The 24,586-nt window shown below is 36.9% G+C and overlaps 2 protein-coding genes across 6 annotated transcripts in view; one reads left to right on the plus strand and one right to left on the minus strand.

The window, feature by feature from the left end:
* Positions 1-18,584, minus strand: part of SRP54 (signal recognition particle 54) — a 40,647-nt gene extending 22,063 nt beyond the window's left edge. Inside the window, exons 1-4 of one of the 2 annotated variants that reach the window (XM_027570784.1) lie at positions 18,403-18,584; positions 8,098-8,208; positions 4,396-4,487; positions 3,149-3,233 (exon numbers count right to left, since the gene is read on the minus strand). In XM_027570784.1, the coding sequence (XP_027426585.1) occupies positions 3,149-3,233; positions 4,396-4,487; positions 8,098-8,175 (255 nt within the window). In that variant the 5' untranslated portion in view covers positions 8,176-8,208; positions 18,403-18,584. Of the gene's footprint in view, positions 1-3,148; positions 3,234-4,395; positions 4,488-8,097; positions 8,209-10,067; positions 10,202-18,402 lie in introns of those variants that run through there. The other variant, XM_027570785.1, reaches the window with a different exon arrangement.
* LOC113909516 overlaps positions 18,555-24,586 on the plus strand; it is a 34,891-nt gene continuing 28,859 nt past the window's right edge. For 2 of the 4 annotated variants that reach the window (XR_003515758.1, XM_027570788.1), the window contains exons 1-2: positions 18,792-18,930; positions 19,109-19,206. Coding sequence is in view for 3 of the 4 variants with exons in the window: in XM_027570788.1 (XP_027426589.1) it covers positions 19,110-19,206 (97 nt within the window). In the remaining variant the exon portion in view is untranslated. Of the gene's footprint in view, positions 18,728-18,791; positions 18,931-19,108; positions 19,207-24,586 lie in introns of those variants that run through there. The other 2 variants (XM_027570790.1, XM_027570789.1) reach the window with 2 other exon arrangements.

Genomic DNA, 24,586 nt, shown 5'->3' on the forward strand with positions numbered 1-24,586 from the left:
CTACATCAGCACTGCAGAAATATAAAAATATATGTGCAGGCCGCATATGAACTTTTAAATTGCTAGTAGTGACATTAAAGAAAGTGAAAATAAGTGATATTAATTTCAATACTTTATTTAACCCAATATATTAAAATGCTATCATTTCAACATGTAATCTATATTTAAAAATTAATGAGATATTTTATATTCCCTTTTCTCATATGAGGTCTTCAAATTTGGCATCTTTTTCAAACTCATAGCACATCTCAATGTGGACTAACTACATTACAAGTGCTCAATTACTACATGGGGCTAGTAGCTGCCATATTGGGACAACACTTATCTTCATGTTGAGTTTAATAAATGCTTATGTATGAGCAAAATTACAAATCATATGTGAAAGATTTTCCAGGTCAGTCAGATGTCAAATCCTCCAATGCCAAACACCTACTGTTCTATGAAGCTTTTATATTTAGAGGGCTAGTAAAAAATAATCACCAATTTCATGAGTCAGTGAGAAATTAAGGTTCATATATGGATAGCCCCCAAACTGATAAGCATGAGGACTTTTTAAAGTTCATTTTAAAAAACAATTCCTTTGCAAGTCAGTTGTTTAGAGCTGGAAGCATGTATCTCCATAATTACAGTTAATGCCCTAGATCGGAAACTAGCAAACTCTGTGTGAATAAAGTTTTTATGGAACATCACCAAGCCCATTCATTTACTGTTTTGTGCTACAACAGCAGAGCAGGGTAGCTGTGACAGAAATCATATGGCCCACAGGCCTAAACTATCTAGTCCTTAAGAGAAAGTTTGCAAAGCCCATGTGAGACAATACCATAAAGATCACATAGTCCGTATTATACCTGAATTTCAAGGAAAGCCATGTGGTAACAAAGGAAGGAAAAGAGAACACATTTTGTTATCTCTTTTCCAGGCACAGGCCTAGCCTTAAGGAAACTTCTGAAATAGTCACAATCTATCTTAAACCTAAATCCACTCTCCCTCCTCCTAGATCTTTTCAGACACTCATACTGCCCTATATTCACCTCCGGTCTCCATATCTCACAGCAGAAGCACTCACCTCTCTATGAACCTAAATTTGGAACATATGCATTTTAGTGACTAATTATTTTATAAATCTAACTTCTATTCCTCCTGCGCCCTAGAACAGCAGTACTTTTCAGTGTCAGGACTCCTTTATAATTATAGTAGTTTTTAAGATGAGTTGCAATGTAGAATCTGAAACCATATAAACTTCATACTCCATTACATTAAAATCTGTTATTCTACCTTGCACTTTGAATGTATCTTATGCTGGCGCATGATTTTATAACATCATATATTAGTCACTGACACATTTCACTACACAACATCAAAAAAAATTATTATATCATTACTGATCTCATCAGAAATGTACTGGGATCTTGTCAAACTCATGGTGGAGATACAAGTTTTTAGTTTTCACTGGAAAGCTCAATTTTACCACTGGTCACAATATTGTTACTTATTCGCCTTAAAGTGACAGGCTCACTTTACTTGAAAATCTTAATTCAAGTCTGAATTACCACAGATTATCTGTCTGTTGTTAGTTGACATAAAAATGGTGTTTTATGAAAGCAGCTAGTTCAGTTTGCAATCAAATAATCACACATGTACCTTCCTCAAGCCAACCATCAAATTTCAGTATGCAGCAAAAGAGCTTTCTGTATACTTCCCATTTCATCCCACAAAATCGTACAAAGATGTGTATACTCAGGAGTTAAGATTTAATACAACTAATAACTTCTATTGCTCCATCAAGGGCATTCTTAAATAAAAAAGGCTTTTTCCACCCCCTGCAAGTGTGTAGTAGTAAAGAGTACAATGACTACTAGTATAGTTTGGTACTACTGCCTTGATTCATGCTAGGGAATTTTACCCACCATTGCTTTTGCACTACTGCTGCAAATATCAAACAATAAAAAAGGCAAATAATGTCTTAGTATTATTATGAAAAGTTTTGACCTTGCTTTGTAATATCACTGCTCTAGACAATAAACTTCTGAGTATAGGGTCCAGTCTAAATTATCTCTATCAGCAGCATCTGACATATTGCCTAGAATAAATTAGGTACTCAATAAATACTTCTTAACAAAGCAGTTAATGCACCAGAATTGCCTACAGATGCCAAACCCTAAAAACAGAAATTTTCACTCACCCTGCACTGACCCCAGGAGACAGATGAAAAGCAAACTGGAAATAACGTGAGGAGTCCTACAAGGAGTTTGGAGATCAGACCTGTGTCTGCCACTAACTAGCTGTCTCATTTTTCTCAACTGCAAACTGAGAAGTAGGACTGGAAAATTCTCTGACCTCTTTTAGGTCTGAATTTCTTTTTTTTATTAATTAGTCTACAAGACTACATGGAATGATATAACCATCTGAGATACTAGACTTTTGCAAAGTACCAATCCAGCTCTGCTGAAACCAAAGGAGTAAATGAAACTATTCACACAATAAATGGAAAAATACTAGAAGACCACTAGCAGACATCTGTTCCTCTAAAAAAATTTTTTTTAGTTCCTTCCTTTTTTCCCCCTACCATTGGACCCATACATATTTTTTAAAGCTCTAAGATTTTCACCATAATTTTCATGACCATAGCAGCAATATCAGTTCTAAGGCGATACAAGGCAATAGGCTATATTTACTACTTGCAAAATAAAATCTAGGCAAGAGTCAGGATATTTGGTCTTTTCAAAGGGAATTCTGGACACAATGAACAGTTCAGAAAAGAACACTTCTCAAGAGTGACTTTCCATACAAAAGTAGGACCTTCAATAGGCAAAACCTGATATTAAAGAGGATAAACTCAAGAGAGGCCCTTCCATCAATTAATCTGTAGGGAAGTTTTACTTTTTGTAACCTGGCTTTGGGAATTTTTGCAGGAACACTACTAGCCTTTCATATCTATACTCAGAACTTTGTATTCAGAAAAGTCTATAATAAAAATAGGCCCCTTTAGAAAAGTTAATAATCCTTCAATTAATATTTTTAATAGAGATGAATATTCTATAAAAACGTTAAAAACTATTCTGAAATAGTATTCCTGTTTGCAGTGCTAATGTATTTTTATCCACTGGACTCTATGGAGAACCACAGCACAGTCCTGATATACTTTTACCTTCACAAGTTCTTTAAATACAGCGTGCTGAATCATTTTTCTTTTGTTAAGACCAGATGCCATCTCTTCAAGATCAATAGCAGATCTTCATGATGATGGTTTTTGTGGGTAGGAGAGAGAAAAGTCAGTTAAGACACTCTGAAAAAAAGTTTCTGCTCCAAAAACATGTAAAAATATTCAATCATTCACATTAATAGTCTTCTGATTAGTATGTATATAATTACTATAGACTCATAAGTCTATATCATAAAGAATTTACCATGAAATATTAGATACAAGACCGTGGTTAGTTTTTCAAGGCTTTCTTTTGAATTCATATCACTGCAAAGTATTAATTTTATTTATTTTAATTTTTTATTTTAATTTTTTTAAAGATTTTATTTATTTATTTGAGAGAGAGAGAATGAGAGATAGAGAGCACGAGAGGGAAGAGGGTCAGAGGGAGAAGCAGACTCCCTGCCGAGCAGGGAGGCCAATGCGGGACTCGATCCCGGGACTCCAGGATCATGACCTGAGCCGAAGGCAGTCGCTTAACTAACTAAGCCACCCAGGTGCCCAGTTTTATTTATTTTTACAGCATGTATATTTTATACATTTTTACATAGAGCAGAAAGTAGGATTGCTTTCTCTAGTTCTAAATGTTTAAATGCCAGTTCTACATTTACTGCCCAGTTTAACAGTATGAAAAGGAGAAATGGCCTGAACATGACAAGGGCTAGGATTCAAACAGTTAATTGAGGTGCCTGTATTATTCTATGTGCCCTGCCCCAGTCAGTGCCTCTCCCAAAGAACACAATAACTGAGACAACACACATTACTCCTTCATTCAAATATGGACAGAAAAACCAAAAGGAGAACAAGAACGAATCCAATTCTCCAATAATGAAGGAGGCTGATTAATGTCATCTTAAGCCTGAAGAGGATAAAATGGCACCACTTTTCTATGAAGAACTGTTAAAAGGCTTTTATATTAAAATACTATACTGTGCATGATTGAATCCATCCAAATAAAGGAGTAGTAAAATGGGAAGAAATCCATAATTAAATGAAAGCCACATGTAGTTTATTCTTTGAAACATCATTATGGAAACACACTATCAATGCAATCTTGCAACATATGAGTTCTACTCTTTTCAAATGCTGTATAGCAGAAATGTTTCATGATATAGCAGACTTTTCTAGTTAGTTCTTCATCTCAGTAAACTCAATTTAGTTTGCCTGTTTTTTACCTGATTAATTTAACTTACTTAACATTTTCTCTTAGTTGCTTCACTAGTTTAATATTAACATCTGCTTCCAATAATGCTGTACATACTTCTTTCAGCATAGCATTTAATACCTGCAAATAAATAATACATAAAAATTGAACACTCCCAGTGTGTCATTTCAATCGTATAAAAACAATGGCTGATCAATCATCATATACTACCACAGCTTAATAAAAACAATACTACACAGTTAGAGAAAAAAAAAAAGTTTTTCAATTAGCCTCAGAGAGGTAATCTTAGCAAATGTCTAATCATTTTATCAAAATAAGATACTCCATTTAGTTGAAATCTTGCCATTGGCAACGATGTGGATTGAACTAGAGGGTATTATGCTAAGCGAAATAAGTCAATCAGAGAAAGGCAATTATATGATCTCACTGATACGCAGAATTTAAGAGACAAAGCAGAAGATCATCAAGGAAGAGGAAAAAATGAAACACGACGAAACCAGAGAGGGAGACAAACCATAAGAGACTCTTAATCTCAGGAAACAAATTGAGGGTTGCTGGAGGGGAGGGAGGTGGGAGGGATGAGGAGGCTGGGTGATGGACACTGGGGAGGGTATGTGTTGTGGTGAGCGTTGGGTGTTGTGTAAGACTGATGAATCACAGACCTTTACCCCTGAAACAAATAATACATTATATGTTAATTAAAAAAAAAAAAGAAAGATGGTCAAAAGGTACAAGCTTCCAGTTACAAAAATAAGTCATGGGGATGTAATATATATGTGGTAACTACAGTTAATAATACTCTATTATTTATTTTTGAAGTTTCTGAGAGTAAATCTTAAAAGTTCTCATCAGAAGAAAAAAATTTCTGTAACTATGCATGGTGATGGATGTTAACTAGACTTACTGTGATCATTTACAATATATACAAATATCAAATCATTATGTTGTATACCTGAAACTAATATAATGTTATATATATGTCAATTAAACTTCAATAAGAAAATAAAAAGTAAATCATTCGGCACATGGAAAAAAAATTCTATGTAAGTGTAATTAATGTTAATTACTGGTAAGTAAAATGCTGTAATAATTTAAAAAAAAGATATTCTATTTAGTTTTATTCAACCAAGTAGTAATTATCACAATTTTATTCCTATATTAAAGTAACCATAGTAAAGACAATATGCAAGCCAAAGAAAGTTACTACACAATTGATGTTGCCATTGAACACCTTCTGTTGCTGCTACACAACACTTTATATTCACAATATCTGCTTAACTGGACTACCAGGAAGAAAATGCAACAAAAGAAAATGACCTGGTCTGACCTAGCAGTCTTACTATTTCCACTCACAGCAGAGGAAGAAAGTTGAAAAGAAAACTATCCTCCATTAATAACTCACTATCATCACGTATTTGCTGAGTTACAAGGTACTGTGGTTAAAAGGTCATAAACTATAAAGTCTTAAAAAAAAGATGAGGCTTTTGTTGCTCAGGTAAGTAAGTGTTTACACACTAAACTGTAAGCTCCATGAGGGCAGGGATTTTAGTCTGTTTTGTCACTGCTATATCCCTGGTGCCAGCAAAAAGCCTGCAAAAATGTAGGCCCTGCGGCACCTGGCTGGCTCAGTCAGTTACAGCATATGACTCCTGATCTCCGGGTTATAAGTTCAAGCCCCACACTGGGTGTAGAGATTACTCAAAAATAAAATCTTTTTTTTTTTTTAAGATTTTATTTAGTTGAGAAAAAGAGAGAGAGAGAGCACAAGCAGGGGGAGGGGCAGAGGAGGGAGAAGCAGGCTTCCCACTGAGTAGCGAGCCCGACGACATGGGGCTCGATCCCAGGACCCTGGGATCACGACCTGAGCCAAAGGCAGACGCTTAACCCACTAAGCCACCCAGGCACCCCAAAAATAAAATCTTAAAAAAAAAAATGGGCCATGGAATATTTCTTGAATAATTCCCATCTTCAACTCACTTCATACATCCTACAGAGGCTTATCAGATCTACCTCTCATTAAAGGAGTCTGATAAAAATGGAACTGATCTTTCATTAGAGGGATTTCTTCTTGTTAATTCCCTAGCAACATAGTACTAAGAGCAGAGAAGTTGCCAATTCAAGCAACAGCTGTTACTCTACTTCCCACCAAGCTCTTCTCCCTGGCTTCTTTTTTCTCTACTATAAACATAAGCTGCATAAGGGTTACACAAAGGGGAAAACTGTTTGAACGGCTATTGTTTTATTTATTCTGAATTCCAAAGACTACACAATGATTTAAGTTATGATTTATCATTTAATAATAATTATTAGAAAAAGCCCTGGATGAGGAATTAGAAAAAAGATACTAATCCTGGCTTTTTGGATAAATATGTGGAACTGACTTTCTGTTGCTGTTAACTGAGAGCCTGCACTAGCTAAACTCAAAGATGGCCCCAAAACTATTTAATTCCATTAGCTAATTAAAGTATTGACAGCAAATTCTGCATTAGATTTTTTTTTCAGTGAGCACTGAGTAACGTACAGAACTGGTGAATCACTGTATTGTACACCTGAAACTAATATAGCACTTATATTAACTACACTGGATAAATTTTTTTTAAGTTCAAAAAAAATTTTTCTTTTCAAACCTCCAAGTTAGAAAGTACTTTTTTTTTTCTTAGAAAGAGAGGGAAAGAGAGGAGTGGGGAGGGGCAGAGGGAGAGAGAGAATCCCAAGCAGGCCCCATGCCCAGCATAGACCCTAACTTGGGGTTCGATCTCACAAACCCAACATCATGACCTGAGCGGAAATCAAGAGTCACATGCTTAACTGACTGAGCCACCCAGGTGCCCCTAGAAAGTACTTTTTATCTATTATTTCATTTGATCCTTAAAACCATCTTGTAAGGTAAATATTGTTTTCTCATTTTATACATTAAGGAATCTGAAGTTGACTTGCCCAAATTTCTATCACAAGCTACTAAGTGGGTTGCTAAACAAGGTCTTCTAAAACCAAATTCAGTACTCTCCCAATGGTGCCACAAAATATAAAGTATACTTGTGGGCTCTCATCTTCTTCAATTGATAAATCATTAAGATACAAGTTTTGAGGGGGAGAAATGACAGAATTTTTTTTTTTTGGTGGGCAGCAAAGGTTTATTGAGTGATAGCAAAGTGACAGTATAAAGCTCCCGAGGAGGGAGGGGACCTGGGAGGGCTGCCTGAGAAAGAAATATTTTTAACTTAAAACAAGAAAGCCAGGAGAAAGAGTATTTCAGATACCATATAAAGAGTCAGCTTACAAAATCTAAAAAACAAAAACTGAGTGAGGGTTTCAGAGAAAATCAAAGTAGACAACATGAAAATACTAGCCTTTTATGAGAATGCTAAATCAAAGTGGAGAGAAAGGTGAGATGCACACATGCCTACCCAGGAAGAAAGAAGCAGGACACTGAAGTTTTGGGCCTATGTCTTCAGATCTGAGCCATTTTCAAAACAAACAAATGTCATTTTTACATGTTCGTTAAGATTTGGGGTTTTTTTGTTTCCTTTTTTATAATTCTTTACAGAAAGTTAAATAGTAAGATGGTCAACTCAATAGAAAACACCATCTAATATATCCAGTTTTAAATTTTTATCTACAGTTATTAAATCTACATCAAAACAAATATAAACATAGAGATTAGTAATAATTCATCTCCCTGATGCTAGTAATGATGTGCAATCATATATATTTCACACATTATACATACCTCTTCATTGATAATGGTGGCATTGCTCAATGAGCGTAATGCTGATGTTATTTTTCTTCCAAGGTCTGCTAGTACCATCTTGAAGGCTTTAAGATGTGATTACAAGAAAATCTAAGAAGGAAAAACATTAAATAAAAACATTTGAAAAATAATACCAGTTCCCCTAATTGAGGACTTCTAAAGAAGAGTATTTAGTTCAAATTAAAGTAGTGTTTAGATTCTATAACTTCAACTTCCATAGCCTCAACCTGCAGCCTCAATATAGGTATGCCCAAAAGCTAAAGCTACCCCTTGATTATGATGCCTTATGTTTGAATACCTAATTGGAATAGTCTATACAAATCGGCAAATTTAACATATCAGGTAATATGCTTTGAGGAAATGATATAATCTCAAATCTGGACACACATGTGAATATGGACATTTTGGACATACATGTGAATATAATAAGAGAAGGAAAAATGTGAAATCTCCACTCAGAACTATTGTTCAATTTACCACATTAAAGGACTCTGTAAACTATCTTGATTCATGCTCTAAGTCAAAGGGAAAAAAAAGGTTAATTAATAAGACACTTCACTTTTCACACACATTACGTTAGCTCGTCTTATTCTTCTAACACCCAAGGAAAGGGGTATATTACTAACTTTCCTATTTTAAAGCTGTTCTTGATTCCCCAACTCTATAAAAAATAAGCTCAAAGGCCCTTTCCGCAATAAAATGTTACGATTTTATAAAGTATGTAGATGCACCTACTACACCTAAGTCGTTAGACCATGCAAGGACTCATGGGTGGTAAGCAAGCAAATAGGACAGGCAGTCCCTGGCCTCAAGTTGCTTATCCACTAACTGGCAAGACAAGACACATGAATGTGCAGCAAAATAAATATTAGGAGAATTCCTTTTGCCTGACTCCCTTCAAACTGGGACATCGGCTTTTTCCTACCTTCAGGCTCAAATGAAACATCAGCTCTTCCTGGGTCTCAAGCCTGCCAGCCTTTGAAATGGAACTACACCACTCACTCAGCAGCCCTGGGTCTCCAACTTGCCAAGCTGGAGGATCTTGGGACTTGTCAGCCTCCGTGATGACATGAGCCAATTCCTTATAATAAAGTTCTTTTTATATATGTGTGTATATATACATACACACACATCCTATTGTTCTGTTTCTGTGGAGACCCTTGACTAATACCAGTAAAGAACTAGTTCAAAGCTAGCAATAAAACTTTATGATCAACTGTCAATGATTATTTCCGTAAAAATTCAAAGGAAGAAAAAACAGGCTCAAGTAGATAGAACAAGCTTTACAGAGAAGCTGGAATATGAATTTGATCCTGAATATAAGTAGAACGTGGATAGGCAGAGAAGAAGACAAAAAGGAACTGGAAGAAGATGATAGGCATGAGCAGAAATGGAGACCTAGAAAAGCTTGGGACATACTATACATTACATATGCATTATGTGTGGACTTAGAGATTATTAAGTATGTATTATTTGGGAGACAGTAAATAAAATATTCTAGTCAGAACAGCGGGTTATCTAATTAAAAGGAAATACAGGTTGTAAAGAGCTCTGAAACCAAGTTAAGAAGTATCAATTGTCTGGTAGAAGGAAAATCGGCAGAAAAGCTCAGTGTTCCAACTATTTTAGTTAACTCTTCGGAGTTAATCTAATCTAATTTAGCAACCGAGATAATCTAGACTAGATTCCTATAAAGAGAGTATAAGGAGATTAAAAATAAGAGAAACAGAAGGACAAAATTGCTGACTCATTCAACATAGAGAACGAAGAGATGAGGGGAGTCAAAAGAAGCAGGAAAGGAAATGCACTCAAGGACCTATCACTGGCAAAGAGATATTCCAGGTTGAGCTCTAAATTAAACACTACACTTCCACTCAGGTAAAACTAGGTAATTTAGAACCTAAAAAATTACTACCAACACTTGATGGAATTGAAAAAAATGTGCTTACCATAAACTATTTACATGGTTACTTCACTTGAAAGACCAACTACTTCACAGACAAGATCCAGCACTTTTTATTTCTTATGTTTCTTATCCCATACTCATTATATTAAATTATTATTGCTTAAGTAAATATTCCTGAGGTAAAAAATAAGAGTCAGATGTTTCAGTTCATCTATTTTACCACTGTGTTACCAAGAGTGATACAATCCTAATTATGACACCACAATTTACTTTTTTAGAGATCATGTCATAAACACATCATCCTCCATTTTATTTTTTTTATTTTGTTTAAAGATTGTATTTATCTGACAGAGAGATAGAGAACACAAGTAGGCAGAGAAGCAGGCAGAGGGAGAGGGAGAAGCAGGCTCCCCACAGAGCAGGGAGCCCGATGTGGGACTCGATCCCAGGACCCTGGAATCATGACCTGAGCCGAAGGCAGACGCTTAACCGACTGTGCCACCTAGGTGCCCCTCATCCTCCATTTTAAAAAGCTATATTAGTTAAATCTTAAAAATAAACCTATCTTCCCATGTAGACCGTCTTTTTCTTCTTTTTTTTTTAAGATTTTATTTATTCATTTGAGACAGAGATAGAGAGAGAGAGAGCATGAGCAGGGGAAGAGGCAGAGGGAGAGGGAGAAGCAGGCTCCCCACTGAGCAGGGAGCCCAATGCGGGGCTCGATCCCAGGACCCTGGGATCATGACCTGAGCCAAAGGCAGACGCTTAACCATCTGAGCCACCCAGGCTCCCTGTAGACAGATCTTTTAAACTAAAAAAGCTTCTGTGAAGTTTTCTAATACATTTTTCCTCATGTAAGTATTTATTGGCAGCACATTTTTTAATTATTTGCCTGATTATAAAAACTTACATTTCAGTAGAGGAATAATGATATCTAATAATACCTTTTATTTATAAAGTATTATCTGTGCAATTTCTAAGGATGTGTTCTTGAAAACTCTGGTATTAGAATTATCCTCAAAACCTCAATGACTTCCTATTTCATGCAGAGGTAAAGTCCTCAAAATGCAAAATGGACTGTAAGACACTCCCAAATACACACACTCCATTTTAATCACATTGACCTCCTTACTGTTGATGCTGCATATTTCTACCTCAGGGCCTTTGTACTGGCTGGCATGATCTCCCCCTGGCTGACAAGGGGAAGACAGCTCCCTGCCTCATCTCCTTCAGATTGATGTCTAGATGCAGTTTCTCAATAAGGCCTTCCCTAATCACTTGTTTAAAATCATAATTCCCCTTTCCTCTATTTTTTCTCATTGTCCCATTACCAAATAAAATGATTTACTTATACTGTTTGTGGTCTATAATATCCCCAACTGAAATGTAAGCTGCATGCAGGCAGGGACTTTTACCTCTTTTGCTCTCTCCTATGAACTCACTGCTTTATGTACCCTCAGAGTTATATATTGAACCCTTATTAAAAATGAACTTTATGAATGAATGTATTAAAGACTTTAGGAATAAAGCAAGACCAGGGAACCAAAGTCATGAAAGACCTTATAAATATCTCTTTTAAGACCACTAATATACAGCCACTTTGGAAAACAGTATGGAGGTTCCTCAGAAAGTTGAAAACAGAGCTACTCTATGACCCAGCAATTGCACTACTAGGTATTTACCCCAAAGATACAAATGTAGTGATCCGAAGGGGTCCCTGCACCCCAATGCTTATAGCAGCAATGTCCACAATAGCCAAACTATGGAAAGAGCCCAGATATCCATCGACAGATGAATGGATAAAGAAGATGTAGTATATATATTCAATGGAATATTACTAGCCATCAAAAAAATGAAATCCTGCCATTTGCAATGATGTGGATGGAATTAGAGGGACTATGCTAAGGGATATAAGTCAATCAGAGAAATACAATTATCATATGATCTCACTGATATGCAGAATTTAAGAAACAAGGCAGAGGATCATGGGGGAAGAGAGGAAAAAATGAAAAAAGACAAAACCAGAGAGGGAGACAAACCATAAGAGACTCTTAACTATAGGAAACAAACTGAGGGTTGCTGGAGGGGAGGGGGTTGGGGGAATTGGGTGGCTAGGTGATGGACATTGGGGAGGTTATGTGTTGTGGTGAGTGCTGTGTGTTGTGTAAGACTGATGAATCACAGACCTGTACCCCTGAAACAAATAATACATTATACGTTAATAAAAAATTTGGAAGAGTTAAAAAAAAGAAAGACCTCTAATATAAACCAATGAAATCAAAAGAAAGTCAATGACCTAAGAAATTGATATTGTACAATTAATATCCGTTTGCCATTACTTATGACAACTTTTTAGAATTTCCAACAAGATTCTTTTTTTTAGGATTTTATTTATTTATTTGACAGAGACAGAGAGAGAGCACAAGTAGACACAGCAGCAGGCAGAGGGAGAGGGAGAAGCAGACTCCCCGCTGAGCAGGGAGCCCGATGTGGGGCTCGAACCCAGGACCCAAGGATCATGACCTGAGCCGAAGGCAGCCGGTTAACAGACTGAGCCACCCAAGCACCCCATCCAATAAGATTCTTAAAAATTAACTTCACCTTGATCTAATATGCATACTAAAATACAGAACATCTTTTTTTAATGTTACTAGCTAACCCTGTATCTCAAATTGGAGTAATTTACAATTCAAGCACACTCACTCAAAATTCTCTTGTTCAACTAAAAAGGTTTACAGAAGTAAATCAGTATATACTAGAATTTCATAAAAGAGGAATCTCTACTTAGATGGGGCTGTTGGAAAAGTTTAAGAGCAAATTACTGTATAGTACTTCATACAGTTTAACATCTATTATCTCATTCCACCCTCACAACAATTTTATGATATAAGCAGGTTAGGGAATGGTGTTCCCTACAAAAAAAAAAAAAAAAAGCAAAATGACTTTCCACAGTCTCAGGTCCTATAGTATGAATGATGCTTTAAAAAACAGGGTTGAATATCCCTGCTGAAAAACTCCAGGACAAATTTTGTTGCTATATTACAAGAGAGGAAATCATATTTTGTTTTTGTTTTTTTTTAATATTTTATTTATTTATTTATTTGAGAGCGAGAATGAGATAGAGACAGCATGAGGGGGGGAGGGTCAGAGGGTGAAGCGGACTCCCTGCTCAGCAGGGAGCCCGATGCGGGACTCGATCCCGGGACTCCAGGATCATGACCTGAGCCGAAGGCAGTAGCTTAACCAACTGAGCCACCCAGGCCGAGGAAATCATATTTTGAAAGCAAAAATGCACACTCCTCTTCATGGAAGAATCATTGCAATGTCCAGAAAAAACTGATAAAGACCAACGCAATCAGGATGTATAAGGACTGAGCTTTGTCCGAGTCACATGTTCTAACAGGAATCTAATAGGAGTTGGATAGTGAGGTGATGGAAATAGGCCCAAGTCTAGGGTTCCCTGATAAGGCAAGCACAAGGCCAAGTATTATATTTACCCGCTGCAGTGTGAAGTACTGGAAAGAGCATAGGCTTTGGAGTCTGACAGACTTGGATTCAAATCCCAGCTCTGTTACATACTGGCTGTGTTACTTTGGGTAAATTACTTAATCTCTCTAAGCCTCACTTTCCTCACCTGCAAAATGGAGATAATACCATTATCAAGGTAGTGACCCTGAAGGGATGTTGTGAGGGTTAAATTAGACAGTAAGTATAAAACTGTCTGCAAGCGCCTAGTATATTAACTTCCTTGCTTTCTTGAATGATACCAACTGGCTCTCCCTATAGTGCTATCTGAAGTGTAAGTAAACTGGAAGTTTTCTTAAACCCTACTAAAGTTCCTGTTCCATTACCTAGGAACAACCCCAGGAATCTTTAGTGCCAATTACACGTACCTGTAGTTCTATTGTTCAACAGGAGCTGGAGTGTTCAAACAGCCACTTTCCTCTACATAAACAATTATAAATATTCCTGCCAGAACCTTACCTGGTCTGAGATTATATAAATAGATCCTAATGACTGGAGATTTCAAATCCTATTACAATGAAAATCCCTGTAAAAAAGTTCTTCTAAGCCCTAGTCAGTAACTAATTTATTGGATCAATATTAGACTAAAAAACTAAATTATTTTACATTAGTAGTAGTAAATACCTTTAGAAAATTCAATTCTATATTATATACCTTTCCAGAAGCTATTCAAATAGCCCAAACTAATACTTGCTTTCCTCACTATAATACTAAATATATCTATATATATTTAAATTCTGTATATGTATTCATATTCTAGGGTAACAGATAACCAAGTGGCCTATACGCATCTTATTTGCTAAAAGTATTCTATTTGAATAACAATATGTTAATTATGACTTTTAAATTTATGAATACTTTCTCATTCTGAATCTTAGTCCTTCAAAGAAATAATTCATAATAACTTTTTGTGATTACAGGAAGATACACGTTCATTGTAAAAATTCAAACACTACAGAAATACTAAAGGTAGAAAATATAATTCCCCTAATCTTACAGCCTCTTGTCGCCTGGATAACCACCAATAACAATTTGGTATACGTTCCTATAGATTTTCTTTTCTTTGCATATAATTTAGGCAAGTTTTCACAAGGATTACGGTTTGGGGGAGTGAAAAAGGAAGCAGTATGAGGGAAATTATTTTGTAAGCACGCTTGCTAATGCTAAAAACATGCTTAAATGCAAAGGCAGAATACATAGCTGCATATATTGTATAATCCATTTTTGTCTATAAACAAATATCAAAAAATAACATTAGCCTCCAGGGAAATACAGAGCAAAGGCACAACCAGATACTACTTCTCACACACTAGAATGGCTATAGTCAAAAAGACACAACTAGTGTTGTTAAGAATGTGGAGAAATCAGAACCCTCACACACTGCTGGTAAGAATATAAATGGTATAGCCCTTTGGAAATAATTTGGCAATTCCTCAAAATGTTAAACATAGAGTTACTGTATATGACCCATCAATTCCATTCCGAGGTACCTCCAAGAGAAAGTAAGAAGCACACATCCACAAATATCCATAAAATGGAATATTTGATAATAAAAAGGAATGAAGCACTGATACATGCTACAACATGGATGAATACTGAAAACATTGTTACATGAAAGAAACCAGTGACAAAAGAGCCACATACTCTGTGATTCCATTTATATGAAATGTCCAGAAGTAAATCTATAGAGACAGAAAGTGGATTAATAGTTGCTTAGGGCTCAGGAGTTGGGGGAAAATGAGGAGTGACTATTAATAAGCACGGAGTTTTTTCATGGAGTGATAAAAATGTTCTAAAATTGATTGTGGTGATGCTTGCACAACTCTGTAAATACACTAAAAACTACTGAATTGTACATTTTAGGTAAACTGTAGGACGTGTGAATATTATTTCAGTAAAACTGTTAGAAAATAATAACATTTGTCATTTCTGGATGATGAACAACTACTCATCTTTATTTTTTTAATTTACATCTTTTTGTAATTTCCAAATTTTTGGTAATGACTAAGACTATTATTTTTTAAATCAAAGGGAAAATTATTTTTCAAAGTGCTCCTTGTGAGAAATACAGTGATATTATACTGGGGATTGAGATGGAATTGCCACTTGAATTCATTTAGTTATTCATTCATTCAATATCTACCATGTGTTCCAGGAGTCGTCCCAGCATGAGAAAAGTGCTAACTCCAAATCATAAATTACATCAATTTAACACAGACAAGACTCCTCTGTTGACTTCAAAAGATCAATTATACATCATACCACCACTGACTTAACTGCTTTAATTCTGCACCAAAGGTTTTATTTAACTATGCAAGAAGTATCAGGAAATTCTCTCTTCATTAAAATAATCTGTTTCCAAATTTTAAAACTCCTTTTAATATTAAAAAAACAATGCAACATTTCATAGTTTGATAGCAGAAAAGGTATACCAACAATTCAATTAGCAACAAGGGGTAATAACTCAAAAACAATGAGAATCATTTAAGATCCTTTATTGGCTATCAGGTCGATCATAACAAGAATCTTAATGTAAACTGTTACCAAGATTAAAACAAAGTCAAAAGAATTCCTCAGCAATAGTCTGTCCTGAAGTTGAAAAGACCATAGGCTGAAAGCATAGACGAGGAGGAATAAGAAGTATATACTATTTTTGTTATTTCAGCTACCTGTACCTATCACCTATCCACTGAAAATTAAATACTCAATTAGAATCTGCAAGGATCGTACCATGAAAAGGTTTTGGGGGAAGTGGCTGGCCTCATCTAACTTCTTGATTAGGAGAGTGAAACAAGGCATCTATATTTTGAAAAACTTCACTGGCTATACTGAAGTGCAACCAGGCTTAAAAATCACTATATGAAACAATACTCCTCAAAGGAAACAAGGGAAAGAAAAATCAGTTCCATGATTTAAAAATTAGAGTCAAGGTAGCCAATACACTGAAGGGTGAAAAACTTGAGAGCAAGGAGACTACAGTACTAATCATAGTAATCATACTCCAAAAGTCTGGTGGAGGCATGTTGGCTTGCACCAGGGAAGCAGAAAGCAGAATGGATCAAGTCAAGCCCAAGCAGAAGCTACAGGACCTAATCACCAAATAGCTGTGGGAAATGAAGGAGAAACAAAAGGCAGAAGTGACTCCACGGTCTCAAACAGTAACCAGATGGCCAGGGATACCATTAACCAATGAAGGGAAGACAAAAAAGAGATGCTGGTTTGAAAGCTAAAGAGTAACCAGAGAAAAGGTTCAAGAGGCTTTAAGGTTTTGTAATGTTGTATTTGTCATGTTCTACTAAAGTGGGATTTTGAGTACATCCACTATAATACTTTGTAATGTCCTACTAAAGTTGGATACTGAGTACATAGGGGTTTGTTTTATTATTGTTTTTAAAATTGAGCATACAAATATCACAAAATTCAGGTAGAAACAAGGAGTCAAAACTCCTATGCATGATATACATAATAATGAAAAAAGTGGAAAAAAGGGAAGCGTAGGTAGTAAATTTGGTTTGGGACCTATTGAAACTAAAGAACTCTATCATTCATGAGACAGAAGTTACAGGGGAAAAAAGAGAAATTAGAGAAGTTTGGAAATGGTTAGCGTACAAAGATAATGCCATGGAAGCCAAGGATGTAGATGAGAATTCTCAAGGACAGCCTGTGAAAGACCATGGGATGGCGAAGAGCCAACAAAAGGAGTCAACTAAAACAGAATAATTAAAATGGATAAAAGCCCTTACCAATTCCTTTCCCTCTCCAAAGGCATACAGAAGAAAATAAATTAAAAAAAAAAAAAAAAGCTACCATTTATCTCACTAAATTCCAGTGGCGGGTCCAGAATTTCCAGTTAGGTGGAGTTAGAGGAATAAACCGTTTGAAAGAGGGCCTGAAGACGCTTTTATCAAATTAGAAAATATTAACTGACCACATGAAAACACTAAGAGAAAGAGTTTTGAGGGAAATAATTCCTCTCCCCTTTGGCACCAACACTGCTATATTCTAGGCATTGCATGAAACAGGTCATCTAATCTTTCATCCCCATAATAAGCTTATTAGATAGATGAGAAAACTGAGGCTTGGACTGGAATAGCAACTTGCTCAGGGTTACAGATCTTCCAAGGAGTTCTCTCATCTGCATTCCCAGAGCTCTCATAGCTCTTTATACCTTCCTAGAGTTTCTCATTATGCATCTTGCTTTAATGTGCACTTATGTGCCTCTCTCTCACTGTACTGTTAGCTCCTCAATGACAGGGTTTGTGTCATTCACTTCTGTATCCCTATAGATAGGAATAAGTAAATATTCTGTTGAATTAAGCATATGAAAGAACTTGGTGAGAATAGCATCAAGGAAGCCAACAGGGGAAAGAGTTTTTAGAAATGGTCAACAGTGGCAAATGTACAGAGAGAGCCATCAGTATATCCGAATTCATCATTGGCATTGAACTGATATCCCTTATTCATTTATTGAACGCCTACTATACGCAGGACAATGTGTTAAGCACAACGAACACGGAAAAGTAAAATCTGGTACAGACCAAAAGGTTTTCGGAGAAGTAGACACATCTAAATTCTTGATCGGGAGACCAAAGCAGAGTTGGGCCTGTAATTGCCTACACCTTATTTGGCTAGGGTAAATCTGAAAACAACTTAAAAGGGTCACAGTGCATCTTTTAATAAAACTTCTGATGGGGCACACGAGATGAAAAAGGGCCAGTGCACCTCAGTCTCGGTGACGAGAGCCGGTGGCCAGGGAAGCCGACTCCCTTCGGAGTCTCTGGCCCCCAAGCAGAGCTGAGGCTGCCCCTAGCTGCCAGTCCGTGGTCGGGGGCGGGAAAAAGCAAGATACTTACCGCAAAAAGCACCGCTACCGCTGTGGCCCGAAGGGGCCGGGGATTCTTTCGCGAGGCCCCCGCGCCGTGGGAGGAAACAAAGGAAAGCAGGGATCAGACAGACAGGTGCGACCCCACAGCCCGACTTCCCAAACTATACAAACTAGGGCTCCAGCGCCCAGCACCGCGACGCCAACTCCCACCAGCTGGAAGACCGACAATTGCCACCGAACCTTCCGCCCAATGAGGAAACGTCACCACTCAGCGAAGTCCAGCCTTTCATGAAAAGGATACACTTCCGCTTCCGGGGTACCTGCCGCATTCTTTCAGTGCTTTAACTGCAAAGGTTTATTAAGATGTTCCTTTGCTTCGACTGGCTTTTTGACATTCCGTTTTCTATCTCTCGATCACTGCGACAGCCAAGTGGCAAGATAGGACGCCCTCTAGGGATGTGATCTCAGGAAAGAATTCCGGCCTCGATAAGTTACTTTAAGAAAAAGTGGCTAGTCTGTGCACTGCCAGCTAAGAGGGTAGTGGTGAGAGATGGAGGTGCGATTAGAGAGTAGGGATTCCTCCCCAGGCGCGCGTTGAGAACTCCCAAAAGGGGCGGGGCTTAGGGATTTCGCAGCCCGGGGAGGTGGGTTCCTCGGTGTCGGATCTGGCGTGGAGACCCGTCTCTGCCTGCGCGTGCGCAATGCGAACCTTCCCTTGTGCTGTTTTCTTTCAGCATGGAATTCCGCTCAGCGCGGCGAGCAATCTTACAGCTGCTGCGTACGGTGACTCCCGCGGACCTCCCAGCGCTGCTCGAGTGGATGCGAACAACCCGTAAGCGACCAGAGCCAGACGCAAGTGGTTGGGGCAAGGATATGCTATGGGCGCTGACCTTTGGGACTTAAGACAGGGTGAGGCTGAAAGCCTCCTAGGGGTCGCTGTGCTGGTCCCCGCTCGAGTATAGGACAGATTGGCGGGGGCACACCTCAAACTTCAGCAGCTTGAGTCCAGTTTGGGATTGGGTGCAGGAAGACCTGGCTCTCGGTTGTTTGTGATTGCGCTGCAGACTTCACACAAGCCACTAGAGGCTCCTTGTGCCTAACCCTTTTCAGAAGGAAAAGAAAGGGAGGGGGATTTTGCCCCTCTTCTCTCCCCCCATTACTCCCACAAACTTGTGACTACCAGTTAAGATACTACCTGAAAAAGCACTTCGCAAAAGAGTTTCAGGCAGTGGAGCAGGAAGCTTTTACCCTGCAAGCAAAATCACCTGTAGCTAGTGCATTTATTTTCTCAGTTGTAAAGTGGACCATCAATTTGATAGCAGTTTTTCCGGGGTGAGGAAAGGAGAGAAGGGTGTGGGGATAGGGAAAAGACTCTGATTTTAAACTGTTAATAAAATTAATAATTAAAAGCACAAGTTAGAATCGAGGAAATATGTTGATTAGGTAGACTTGGTGAAGAATGGTTAGATCTGTTTTGGCAAAGTGAGGCCTGGTGAAGCACAAGAAAATAGGATATTCCTTGTTTGGGAGCTTTGCCAAACGAGGCTATGCCTCTGTACCTCTCAACATTGAATCCTATGTTTATTTTCATCCAGACTCATGACTTGAAATATTCCTGTGTGCTAATTATTTCCAAACTTGACTTCTTCCTAGAACTCTCTTTCTTTGTGATATTAGAGTCAATCAGTAGGTTGGGGTATTACTATTATTACACATTTGGGGAGATCATTTTAGATAAGATGCCAAACTGAAATTAACTTGGACTACTAATAGTGAAATTTAGCCTGGAAAAGTAGAGAAAACCAGACAGGTTAACTTCATACTTATCCACACATAACAAGATTCAGGATAGGAATTGCTGAGTCTCCTGTCTCTTCATTTAAACCTTGTATTGCCAGTTTTATCGATCATATCCCAATTGATTATAAAACGTGCTAATTTCCAGGTTTTTTTCTGCATTCCTCAGCACAACATCTTTTATTCCAAAAACCCTGAGTGCCTACAAAAATGCCACCTACTGCCTGGTTCTGGCAACTGCACAATTACTAAAATACCCTTTCCTTCAAGATTTCAGTTTTGTGGAACCATTTGTAATCTAAATCTCCAGTTTTAGAGGCATCATTTGAGAACTCCGTTTTTCAAAATCAGGAAAACTTGCAAGCGTGTTTTGGATGATAATTTTGTAAACAAGAAGACCCACTATCACTGGCTAAAGAGTACCTTTTTACTCTTTTAAAAAGCTCTTTCTGCTCCTTTCTCCAGCATATGCTGTAGTCAGAGAAGCTCATGCATTTTGTTAAATGATTTAGAAAACAACCTGAGTTTCTGAGAATGTTTATTAACGTGAGTATTTTAAGAAATGAGGGTGTCACTTTGCTTAAAGTGGAGTGTTTTAACATAAATCTTAAAAAGCAACTTATTAGTATACCGTTTGGTAAAATACCGATAACATAAAATTTACCACTTTAAGTTATTTTTAAGTGTACAGTTCAGTGGCTTTACATACATTTATTTGCATTGTGCAACCATCATCACCATCTATCTCCAGAACTTTCTCATCTTCTCAAGCTGAAACTTAGTATACTTTTTATGAAGTGGCTCTAAATAGAGCACAAAAGGTTCTTCCAATTACTTTCCTAATTAATGTCCTTCTAGGGAAAAAAATTATCTTTTATCTCTAGCATTAAGTCACTTGCATAATATCTTACTTGTCTGATGTTTTCTTAGACCTTTAGTAATTATAAATTCTCCTTGAATTTTTCTGCCATTTAATGGAATAGCAAGGGACAATATTAGGCACTGAGTATGACTTTGGTTTTGAGTTTCGTAGTTTATTAAAACTAAAAAACATTGCAGGTAAAATCACAATAATTTTAGATCTACAAAAGGAAGAATAATATTCTTGATCTCTGAAGGAATAGTGGGATTATCTCGCCAAGACCTGGGGTCATATAGGATCAGGCTGGTGGAACCAGAAGCTTGGACCAGGGCAGAGCCAAGCACATGTCAATGCCTGATAAACTGAAGATGTAGAAGAAATAAAGATTAGGAGCCGAGATTTTTCCTTGGTACAGCATAGGCCAAAGATCTAGGAAACAAAGAACACTAATATAGGAAGGATGAACCAAGTCTGAGGGGCAAAGCACACAAAGATACCCACCCCTCCCCCCAAAAAAATTAAATAAAAGGAGTAAAATACAGCAGGACCTCAGCTGATTGATTCTGATCTTGTAGCAGAGCATCTGTTCTATTTCCTGTATGTAAGTAAAGTGGGCTCTTGATCTAGATTTCAAAGTGTAGGAGAGTGACTGCAACCCATTAAGTGAAGGGAGCTAAGAACCAGAACTACAAGTGGAATCCCCAGTCAGCATATAAAAAAATACATTGGGGGATGCCTGGGTGGCTCAGTTGGTTAAGCCACTGACTCTTGATCTCAGCTTAGGTCTTGATCTCAGAGTCATGGGTTCATGCCCTGCATTGGGCTCCACCCTCGGTGTGGAGCCTACTTAAAAATTTAAAAAAAAAAAAAAATACATTGGAACAGCTCTCTGTTAACAAATGCTTTTCTGAAGCCTCTGAATTTTTCTTGGATATGCAAATACAAATGAGGAAGTCAAACCCATAGCCCATAAGAGTTTCTATTAAGAATCAAGTTGCAAAGGAAAGAAAATTAGGGTTTGCTTTAAGAAAATTAACAAAACCATCAAAAATTATTTAATGCTTAAAGAAGGTAGCAGTAGGTGACTAGAAGCTTTTAGAAGCTTCACTGTATTCTGTATTTTAAGTATATCTTCACTGACCAGAATTGGATATGTTTGTGAGATGCGGCTGCAGAGCTGTTAGAAGTTCTTTGAAATTCCTGCAAATCTAAAAAGCCAAGCCCGGTTTCTAGTTACATTTGTTAGACAGCATACTGCCCCAGTTCCATATTGCATTACTACTGAGGAAGTATCAATATAACAAAGATATTCCAGTCTTTATTGAAACCATATGAATCTATGAAAGTTATCAATTACATGTGGTAACAGAAATAGATTGTTTCTTCAAAAACTAAAAAGGTGTACTAAGCAAATTGGTACCTCTTTTCTTTTTAACTGGTATCTCTTAAAATTTTTCTGTTAAAAAGAATTAATACTTTTCTTTAAAGCACTTTTGTACTTTAATATATTGTTGTATATTAAAAATGGGCATGATAAACGAAAAGAATAATATATCATAAACAAGTGAGTTTATCCCAAGAATGTATTGTTGAACATTATAAAATCAATGTAATTCACCATGTTAAGTAAAAAGAAAAACTATGTTATTATCTAAATAGACCAGAAGAAGCTTTTGACAACATCCAGCCTCTCTTCCTGATAATAACTCTCATCAGACTAGAAGGGAACACTCTCAACCTGATAAAGGGCATCTGTGAAAAATCTACAGCTAACCTCAACAGTGAAAGACTGGGTTCTTTTCCCTAAGATCAGAAACAGCAAGGATGTGCACTCATCACTACTACCCAGCATCATGATATAGCTTCTGGCCTGTACGATATGGCAAGAGAAAGAGGAAGAGGGAGGCATTTCAATTAGGAACAGATGAATAGATAAATAAATTGTGACTTATTTTTATAATGGAATACTACTTGGCAAGTAAATGGAAAGAAGTATTTGCACAACAGCATGTATAAATTATACTAAGTGAAAGAAACCATATTTAAAAAGACTGTATATTATATAATTTCACTTATCTAAAAACAGAAAATGCAGACTAACTTGTAGTGACAGAAAATAGGTCTCTGGCAGCTGAGTGAGTAGAGGGGTTAGGGAGGAGAAGGATTACAAATGGGCAGGAGGAAACATCTAGGGGCGACAGATATGTCTACCATCTTGATTGTAAGTGGCAGTTTCATGTCTGTATACGTCATATTTATGTAATTATATACTTTAAATACGTACAGTTTATTGTGTATGAATTCTATTTCTATAAAGCTGTTTTTTGAAAAATGGCCACAAGTTCTTTGACCCTCATTCCATGAGAGGTCTGATCTGTATTGTCTACCTTTGAGTCTGGGTGGGCTGACAGCTTTGACCAATAGAATATGACAGAAGTGACACCATGTCCATTTCAGATCCAGGACTTCAGAAACTGGCAACTTCTACTTTCTGTCTCTTGGCATGCTTGGTCTGGGAGAAGCTAACCATCATGTATGCAGTCTGACTACCTTGAGATTATCAAACTGTCAGGAACTCCCAGCTATCCTGTGGAGAGCAAGATGCCCAACCAGGCTATAACTGTTATTGCCATCCTAGTCCAGGCACTAGACATGTGAGTGAAGTAGACATCTGAAATGCCTAGTCCAGTCAAGCCTTTCTTACAAATGACATTGCTTGAGCATTCATGTACAGATTTTTGTGTTAACCTAAGTTCTCATTTCTTTGTGATAATATTCACAAATTGCTGGGTCATATGGTAAGTGCATTTTTAGTTTTATGGAAATGCCAAACTGTTTTCCGGAGTGTCTGTAGCATTTTGCATTTATACAAACAATATAAGAGGTAATCCAATTTCTTTGCATCCTCACTTGCATTTGGTATTATCACTATTTTTATTTTAGCCATTCTGTTAATTGTGTAGTGATATATCATTGGGTTTTAATTTCCATTTCCCTCATGATGTTGAACGATTATTGTTTATGTGTTTATTTGCCATTTAAATATTATCTTTTGATGAAATGTCTGTTCATGTCTCTTGCCCATTTTTAATTGTATTTTTTGTATACTGTCATTTTGAGTGTTTTTTATGTATTTTAGATATAAGCCTTTTGTCGTATATGTGGTTTGCAAATATTTTCTCCCAGTCTGTAATTTGTTCATCCTCTTAACAGAGTTTTTAAAAGGAAAAGTTTTTAATATTGATGAGGTCCAAGGTATCCACTTTTCCTTTTTTGATGTCAACTTTAAGAACTTTGTTTAGCTCTAGCTCCCAAAGATTTTTCTAATTTTTCTCTTTAAAAATTTACGACACTATATTAGTGTCAAGTTCTGTGTTGTCTTTTTTTCTAAAAGAACTGTGGTTTTGTCTTTTGCATTTAATTCTTTGGTCCAGGTTAATTTTTGTGTAAGGTGTGAAGTTTAGGTTGAAGTTCATTTTTTCCCCTATAGATGTCCATTTCCTCCAGCACCATTTGTTGAAAAGGCTATTAAAATCAGTTGGGCATTTTTATG

The sequence above is a fragment of the Zalophus californianus genome, chromosome 6, assembly GCF_009762305.2.
Source record: "Zalophus californianus isolate mZalCal1 chromosome 6, mZalCal1.pri.v2, whole genome shotgun sequence".
NCBI classification, from domain to species: domain Eukaryota; kingdom Metazoa; phylum Chordata; class Mammalia; order Carnivora; family Otariidae; genus Zalophus; species Zalophus californianus.